Source organism: Gigantopelta aegis, chromosome 14 (genome assembly GCF_016097555.1).
Source record: "Gigantopelta aegis isolate Gae_Host chromosome 14, Gae_host_genome, whole genome shotgun sequence".
Classification (NCBI taxonomy): Eukaryota; Metazoa; Mollusca; class Gastropoda; order Neomphalida; family Peltospiridae; genus Gigantopelta; species Gigantopelta aegis.
This window is the reverse complement of record NC_054712.1, coordinates 1,847,066-1,857,065: the sequence shown is the minus strand read 5'-3', so window position 1 is coordinate 1,857,065 and position 10,000 is coordinate 1,847,066. Positions and strand designations below refer to the sequence as shown.

The following is a 10,000-nucleotide window of genomic DNA, read 5'->3' as shown; positions in this document are numbered from 1 at the left end:
ATAAATCAATGTGTTCTAATGGTGTCGTTAAACAAAAACATTTTTTTTTTATCCACTCAAGTTTTTATTTTTATTTTTCAAATATGCTGATAGCGTTCAATTAAGACGAGTCTGCAGATTTGGGGATATATGCAAATGTATGCAGCAACAAACCAGAAAATATGTTTCCCTAGTACCTATTTCCTGTACCAGCTCCCATTAAACGCAGGACCGTACCGTGGTCTGGGCATAGGGGTGCGGGTGGGGGCGAAAATTAACCTAACTGACCATTTGCTCTATAATTTCCATGGACATCTATTTTATATGAATAACCTAATATTGCATTTTAAAATAATAATAATATTTAAAAAAAAAAAAAAGGTTTGGCCTCAGCAGGTTAGGTGGGTTATGGTATGTAACAGGAGCCAATTTCACTAAACATCGTAAATTTATGTTTAAGTGTAAAACTTACACCTGTCGTACGTTTCCCTTTACGTGTACGTTTACTCCATTTCACGAAGCCGGTCGTAGAAATACTACTAACTTACTTTGCACGTAAATCTACGTCTGTTTTCTTTTGCAACTTATTTAGCAGAAAGTTGACATCTAAAGCCGATTATTAATAAATCGATGTGCTCTAGTACTGTCGTTAAACAAAACAAACTTATAACTTCGTCGACCCCCCGTACCGGTGACATTTTTTTCCCAATATGCCACCGGACCTACCTAAGCCAGGCGTTTGAGGGGGGCGGTCGTTTAGGCTTATGGTGAGGCACTTCGTACCTTACACGAAGGCGCGAACCGCCCGAGTTGCTTAGGTAGGTCCGGTGGCATATTGGGAAAAAAATGTCACCGGTAGGGGGGGTCGACCGACCCCCCATTAGCTACGGGCCACGCCCCGAAACATGCTTTTTTAATCAACTATTTCACTTTGGTGGTTTGTCTTAAAATATTAAAACAAAATTTTTTTTTTTTAACATTTAAAGCTGCCGTAGTTAAAGCTGCCGTGTTTATATTATTATTATTATTATTATTATTATTATTAACATTAAACTGTCCTGAAAACGCGTCTCTTCGCGTCTTCATTACGAATATATGTGGATCCCTTTCGGACCTCGGCTCATTTGCCTTGCATAAACTCAAATTGCTCCTTTTACAATTCTGTAACACCCCTCTCCCCTTTACAAATGTTTAGATCCGTCCCTGCTATGAAACGTATTATTTTTAAAATTATATTTTAAGGACTGTACAGTGTTTTACTTTCATCTTTTTCAAATTCAACTTAAAATTTTCTCTACAATTTAGAAATAAAATATATATCCATACACAAATTACTGCCTGTTCAACTGACTGTTATTTTGATGGGGTGAAAGTTGTCTAGACAAAACAAACAAACAAACAAACAAACAAAAAAAACCAAAAAACCCTGAAACATTCAAACGTCATCTTGCATGTTACCTACACGAATAATAAATAAACTCGTTCATCATGAGGGAAAATGTTAGTTGCGGATCCAAGGGGTGGACATGACATTTTTTTTATTCAGCCAATTTCTGAAGTATATCTACTACTTTGTTGGAAAATATGAATTGACATCACCACAGACTTGTCCAAATATAGGGAATTGGCCCATAATATAGTGTTTTTAACTACATATGTTAACTTTGTCGCTTATAGGATTTTATTTGATACAGTACAATCATGTGTTGGTATACCGGAAACGGTGGTTTCAAACTTTATCAAGTTTATTCGTTCGTTCTTTCTTTTAAAAGTTATGTTTGTTTTGTTTAACGACAGTACTAGAGCACATTGATTTATTAATAATCGGCTTTAGATGTCAAATTTCTGCTAAAAGAGTTGCAATAGAAAAAGGATGTAGATTTACGTTCAAAGTAAGTTAGTAGTATTTCTACGACCGGCTTTGTGAAATGGAGTAAACGTACACGTAGACGTAGACGTACGACAGATGTAAGTTTTACACGTAAACGTAAATTTACGATATTTAGTGAAATAGGCTCCTGACCAAGACAAAGACTCAGACTAAGACCCAGACCCAGACCAAGACATGGACTCAGATCAGGACTCGGACCAAGACCAAGACTAAACAAAGGCTCATACCAAGACCAAGACTCAGACCATGACCAAGACTAAGACCAGGACCCAGACCAAGACCAAGACTCAGACCAGGACCCAGACTCAGATCCAGACCAAGACTAAGAAGCTCACGGGCTGGGGATCGGGAAATAAGTGCAATATCGATGGCACAAGGCCTGTCGAGGAACACTAAAAATTATGGCGGGTCTGTTGATAACGTTGGCACTGGAGTACTGGAGTAATAAAATGTCAAAAGAAAAGAAGTTTGTTTTGTTTACGATACCACTAGAGCACATTTATTAATAATCATCGGCTATTGGATGTCATAGAAAGGAAACTCGCTACATTTTGCCATTAGTAGCAAGGGGTCTTTTTATATGCACCATCCCATAGACAGGATAGCACACACCACGGCCTTTGATATACCAGTCGTGGTGCACTGTGACGAGAAATAGCCCATTGGGCCCACCGACGGGGATCGATCCCAGAAAATGCCGAAACGCAAGCCAAGCGACATCAAGAGCCCGACTCCCTAAGCCACCATTAAAATAGGATATTAACCAGTACACATGAAGTGATGACGTAGACCACACAAATAGGTTATTTCTCTTTGGACTGTTTCTGACACAAGATAACGAAACCAGGGGCGTGTACAGGATGAGGGTTTATGATCGAAACCTCTCCCCTTTTTAAAATAAAATTTCCATGTTATTTTTTACTTTCCGGGGAAGCAACAATCGACCTTCTATAAACCCTCTTCTCCTAAAATGCCTGCACACACACCTGGAAACCTTTCTTTTATTACTAAGTATAGTCTTACATTTGTTGGTCTGACGTCTCACGAATACCCGCACTCTAGCACCTGGAACAAATGTCTTCTGACTCGCGCGATGTGATAGTGTGATGTAACGTCCGAAAGGGTTGCCATAGCAATCGAAGGCGATTGTCCTAACGTCTTTCACAAAGTAGTTATCTTTCGAAGTCTTGTGTACACATGTCTTTCCCTTATCATGCCTGCTGACTGATATATTCACAATGAAATCCTTAGCTGCTCCTAAAATCAATACTAACAACACCTATAATTTAATCTGCATGTATTTATGTATGAATATCTATATATTGTATCTATCTATGTATATATGTATGCATATATGTATTTATGTATGAATATCTATATATTGTATGTATGTATGTATGTATGTATGTATGTATGTATGTACGTACGTACGTATGTATTTAAGTATGTATATTATGGGAATCCATTTAAGATATTACCTTACTGATACCATATAAATTTACATGCCCAGGGGTTAAACATTACTGTTGTTGAAATAGTCTCAGGGGCACTAATGAGGAGCGAGAGAGTTACCTCCCCTTACACGACGACGTCTGCTTCGATCCTTTCATTTCTTCAACGGGTCAAAATGGCATTCATATTATATCTATTTATAAATGTCATAACATTAAACGGGAGTGTTATAAAAGGAGAAACCACTGACGTAGCGGGGGGGGGGCATGGGGAAAATGACCCCCACCCCGCTCAATTAGATCTTTTTGACTGTATTAAGAGAGTCCCGGACCAGTTCACTGGCTATCCAGAGAACGGGCCCGGGACGGACATGCTTGAAACCCTAGTGGTAAATAAACATGTAAATAAATATTGGAATGGAATGTATTAAAAGCATACATACATACATAGTGTGGGTTACCAATTGTGGGCACCCACTCCTCCCATCGCCCATATAACATTCTGGCTGTACCAGTGGGAGAAACTAATATTTCTAATATTTCATTTATTAATATATAAAATCCATTTGCGTGAAAAGGGAACAGATGAATTTGCATGTCACTATATAATGAATAAAGTTAGAATTAATTTTTTTTTTAATATATCATTAAGTTTTTTACCCATACCAACTAAAAAAAAAGTCAATGTTAAAAAGAAAGGTTTCTTTACAAATTATCAAAGTATCATCAACTTGCATCAAGGTTAAATCTTCTTTTGTTTGTTTTCTTCCTTTTTTTTTTTTTATTTTTTTTTATTTTTTTATTTTTTTTTTTTTGGTACAGGTTTGAAGGCAACAAATGGAACAGCCATTGTAATATTTAAAATCACCAACTGCCAATTGGTTGGTTTCGATGTTTCCATGTTTCACTTTCATGATCTAAGATAAAAGCATACAAACGCCACTATGATTTTTAAAACATTAATGGTAAATATCGTCTTATTATTATATTATTACTTTCTCCCTCTACCCCACCCAGCCCCAGTATCACGTGGGACCGATTGACAATTTTATTCTCCCCCCGCCCCAAACACGCCTGTTTCGAACCTACTACACCGATTCGCATGGCATTTAACAATACAACGACTTATCTACTCGGACAAGTGATGGCTTAAAACTAGAAACAACTTAACCGGTAGTTAAGAATGTGTACTGTCAAACATTCGGTTCGAAACTAATGTAACAAACTATAGTCCGTCCCATCCTCCTACATTTTTTTGTTTTGTTGTTGTTGGGGATTTTTGTAATTTCAGTTTGGTTTGACTTAAGAAGAAACGTAAAAGTGTTTTGGAAATAACAAATCCATACAATGTTTGTGTGCAATTTTGAAAACAATTGGCTGAGAAATAAATAACTTGTAGTAAATTCCATAGTATGAAAAACGGCGTTCCCTGTGGGACGGACTATAGGGTTTATATCCAGTAATTTTTAAATTGCAACGGGAGTAAAACGCACTAGTTTCCGTGTACTTGATTGTCGATTACTATGAGGCAGAATACCTTGGTAGTTCTAGCATTTTGTGTTCACCTCTCTATTAAAAATATTAGTGAGACTTAATCAACACAATTTAATGGTTATTTGTTGAGAAATGTTTGTGTTTACATTGAAATATTTTTCACAAGAAAGTTATTTGAGTTGGTATGGGTATTAAACTTAATAATACATGTATGTTATTGTAATAATTTTAACTTTATTCGTTACAGAGTTACACAGCAATTCGTCGGTTTCCTTTTGACGAAAACGGAGTATAGTTATTAATAAGATTAAATAAATGTCAAATAAAAGAGAAAATTTATTAATATATTAATACGATTAAATGGGTGTAAATAAAATAAAATGAATACCTAATATAATATCAAACCAACCAATACGGTTTTGTGATAGAGTAACCGTCTCTATTTCGTAGATTTCACCTAGATCCCAGACGAGAGCTGCATTAATTATCTTCGCACTGTCACTTTCTATAGTTTCACCATCTGTATAATAATAATAATAATAATAATAATAATAATAATTTAATAATAATATAATTAATAATGATAATATAATGATAATAATAAAATTATTATTATTATACCAATAACAATAATAACAATAATAAAAGCAATATAATAATAATTTAATAATAATATAGTTAATAATGATAATATAATGATAACAATAAAATTATTATTATTATTATTATTATACCAATAACAATAATAACAATAACAATAATAAAAGCAATATAATAATAATAATAATAATAATAGCACACTATAGTGCAATAATCCTGCCCTTTCTATCGTTCAGCTTGTTTTGCTGCCAATCTCCATATGCTAGTCCTTGTTTCTCCAAACGCAATACGTGCTTGTCTCTTATGGCCATCTGTGCCGCACACTGGCCATTGCCGTTACATTTTGATGTGGGATTGGTAGAAGTGCAGCAAGAATGTTAAAAGTTGAAATTACTTTAAATACTACTATTATTATTACTACTACTATTGCTATTATGACTACTATTACTATTACTCTACCCACTACTACCATTACTACTACTATTACTACTACCACTATTACTACTATATCTACGGTATTCAAAAGAACACCGACATGCATGAATTGTCGGGGTACTTTGAAGTTCGGGGAAGGGATTTGCGTATTTCAGTACTTTTCCATGTATACAAACCTGTAGTCTAGCTAGTAAATTTGATTTTGTTAAAAAAAATATATTTATGGTGTTTTGTTTTGTTGTTGGGTTGTTTTAGGGTAGGTGTTGGGGTTTTTTTTGTTGTTGTTTTGTTGTTGTTTTTTTGTTTTTTTGGGGGGGGGGGGGGGGGGGGGTGCTAAAGTCAATAAAAATGTATTTATTTTAATTCTTAAGACTATCCGGAATTAGAAATCCATTGGTAGCATTTTTTCGGTCATTTTATCATGGCAGCCATCTTGAAAATTAAAATGGCCATCACTTTAGGGTATTTTACATACATTTTTACTCCCAGTTAATATAGAAACACATTTTTCGTGTCTATTTACATTTTGTGAGGTCAGTGAAATCGCTAATAACATGTTATTTAGCCATTTGGACATGGCCGCCATCTTGAAATTCAAAATGGCCGTCATATAAATATCTTTATATATATATATTTACTCTCAATTGACACACAACAATAATTTTGGTATCTCTTTACATTTATGAGCTCAGTGAATGAATGTATAGAAATAAAAATAGTTGTCTGACCTAGGCAGCCATCTTGAAATTCAAAATGGCCACCATTTTAATATATTTTTCCATATATCTCAACTCCCAGTTAACATAGAAACACGATATTTGTTTCGTCTATGTGCATTTCTGCAGTCATGAATTTATTGTTGACATTATTATAGTCATCCAATCATGACAACTATCTTGAAATTCAAAATGGCCACCATTTTAATGTTTTTGGGTTTTTTTTGTATATCGTAACTCTCGGTTGACGTAGAAGCACAATTATATTTTTCTATATACATTTCTAGGATCAACTAATTAAAATTGTTGACACTTTTATAACCATCATCCAGTCATTGTAACCATCTTAAAATTCAAAATGGCATCCATTTAGAAATTCTAAATGGCCACCAATTTAATCATTTTGCAAATAATTTTCCTCCTAGTCCACATACATTTTATATAAAATAATTAAAATATTGCATTAGTAATGATTTTCATGTTTTATATTTTAAACTAATGAAATAGAGAAACATAACAATTATAAACTATAATTTACAATTAGCCAATTGCTATTTTTTATACAAAGTGGTTACAACATTTAGTATCTGGCTAATGAAATGTTGTTTAATTGAAACACTTTTTAATAATTTCAAATGCCCTACTTATCTGAAAATTGGCTAAAACTAAGTTCTTTCCAATGTGACCCCTGATTGGGTATCTACTTTGTCTGCAATGGCATGTGTATTGCAGCAATCCTCACCAGTAACACTTGTAGAGTTCTGTACACTGCAGGTTGTATTTCTCTCACAGGGTTCATCTACCTGAACACTTACTGACACCACAGTTACATCTGATCAGTTCTATCACAGCCTCTGGTTACAGATTCATCTACCTTAACACGTACTGACACCACAGTTACATCTGATCAGTTCTATCACAGCCTCTGGTTACAGATTCATCTACCTGAACACTTACTGACACCACATTTATATCTGATCAGTTCTATCACAGCCTCTGGTGCAGCTTGCACATCCATTATGGTCTAGAATCTATGGATGTAGCATGGAATCTTGAACTCAGATATTTTCTTAGGGATATGCTCTTTGGCTATGCTGTTTTCATATCCCAGAGATATGTAGCAATGTTTCCACACTTTGGTTTTGTGATGGCTTCTTAAACGTCTTTCCTCTCAGAATAACTGCATCGGTTGTACAAATGACCAATTAAGCTTAATACCATGCAGTAAATATTCACATTTTTACTGACCTCTTTGTACAGTTCATCGCCAATTCCAAACTGGCTAAGAGCTTCAGATATGCCAATTCCAAACTGGCTAAGAGCTTCAGATATAGCTGGTGGATCTTTCCAGAATAAATCTAATAATATATTTTGCCAATACCATCAATTTATTCTTTTGTGTAGCATCTAGTTACTGTATTGAAATCCTTCTAATGTTGGGGTTCTTTCTGAACCCAGTTCAACATAAATTAGTTCCATGTTGATCTGGTTGTGATTTACGTCTGTACCTATAATTATGTATTGGGACCAATGTGTGTAACCTTCCCAGGATGAGAATCCAACAGTCTGTGTCTGGTGTAGAACTTCACTTCATATCTGACAGATATGTTGTCAGTGATCAGAAGCATTTCCTGAATTCACTGATTCACTATTAGATGGAAGATATATCTTTACCACAGAGCAATATTTATGAAAGATGTCATTAGATATTTCCACTAACCAGGCTACAGATTTTCGAAGCTATTTTAGCGCTATGATACCGGCAAACTATCAAAGACCATGATGTGACAGTGACATGCGCCAAAGGCTACGTCGGTTTTACGATATCGTAGTGCTAAGCTAGCTTCGAACCTATTGGCCCAGGTGGTGGGGATGACATGTATGTTCAGGAATGTTACTGCTATCGTTGACATCAAGTAGATATACAAAGGATAATATGATAATACATCTGGCAGATAAAGGTATACAGATACAATAAAAGATGTTCTCTGAAATGTACCAAACATCATCCTACAACAGCTGTTATTACATAGAAAGAAGCAGACATGTTTATGATTCCTCATACTCGTGAACTAATCGGGCCAGGCAGTGGGTGGATTTCTGCATGAAAGACACAGATTGGCCTCAATATATGAATAAGTATATATACGTCACAACCAGATCAACCTGCAACCATTTCATAATGAACTGTGTCAAGAGACAAACTGGTGATGATGGACCTTAATAAAGAAAATTCAATGTATTCACGAAAGCTCCACAGATAACACTGATGTCAGCCTGGAATCGGTGATAAACTATACAAAGAAAAAGTTTGTTTTGTTTATCGACACCACTAGACCACATTGATTAATCAATCATCGGCTATTGGATGTCCATACAAAGAGGTCAGTGAAAATGTGAAGATTTTACTGCAAAGAACCAAGTACAAGGGTCATTTCTACAAATTCGAGAACTCATCACCAAACCAAAAGTGTGAAAACACTGCCACATATCTCTGGGATTACGAAACAGCATACTCAAACACCACATCTTCAAGCAAATATCTGAGCTCAAGATTCCATGCTACATCCAGATATGTTTGATCCATGCAGACTTGGTTGCAGCCAAGGGGTTTGGTATATTTGTATCTGTGCGTTTGGAGGCACAAGCTGCACCAGAGGCTATGATAGAACTGATCTGATGCAACTGTGGTGCCAGTGTCCAGGTAGATGTATCTTTAGTGTAAGCGACACAATATTCAATGTGCAGAGCGCTGCCTGTGTGGAGGTGACGAGGACTGCTGCAGTATGCATTCTACTACAGACAAAGTAGATGCCTAATATGCCATTATCAATTATAATGTACAATAGGGATGTTCCTTTATTTCATTAATTTAAAATATAGAACATAGAAGTAATTAGTATTGCAACATTTTAATTATTTCATCTAAAAATGTACTTAGGAACACAACATAGCATTTGTATGTGGACTATGTGAAACATTATTTGCCAAATGATTAAATTGGTGTCATTTTAAATTGCCATATAGCTGTCATTTTAAAATTAAAATGTTTGCCATGACTGGATGACTATAAATCTAAACAATTAGATTCACTGACTACTGAAATGTACATAGACAACAAAATTGTGCTTCTACGTTAACCAGAAGTTTAGATATAAGAAATATAATAATAATATATTAAAATGGTGGCCATTTGGAATTTCAAGACAGTTCCCATGATTGAATGACTATAAACATGAAAACAGGCAATTCACAAACTACAGAAATGTACATAGACAAAATTAATTGTGCTTCTACATTAACCTATAGTTAAAATATGTGAAAAATATATTTTAAAATGGTGGTCATTTTGAATTTCAAGATGGTGGCCGCGATTTAATGAAGTACAGAAATGTACATACTACAAAACAAAAGTGCTTCCACGTTAACCGGGA

General features: G+C 35.0%; 1 protein-coding gene across 4 annotated transcripts in view; it reads right to left on the bottom strand.

The window, feature by feature from the left end:
• The window catches only part of LOC121388068, a 45,810-nt gene that overhangs the window by 11,367 nt on the left and 24,443 nt on the right, over positions 1–10,000 (bottom strand). The window contains exons 7-8 of one of the 4 annotated variants that reach the window (XM_041519275.1): positions 5,204–5,335; positions 2,894–3,139 (exon numbers count right to left, since the gene is read on the bottom strand). In XM_041519275.1, coding sequence (XP_041375209.1) covers positions 2,894–3,139; positions 5,204–5,335 — 378 coding nt within the window. The remainder of the gene's footprint in view (positions 1–2,893; positions 3,140–5,203; positions 5,336–10,000) is intronic. The other 3 variants (XM_041519276.1, XM_041519277.1, XM_041519278.1) reach the window with 3 other exon arrangements.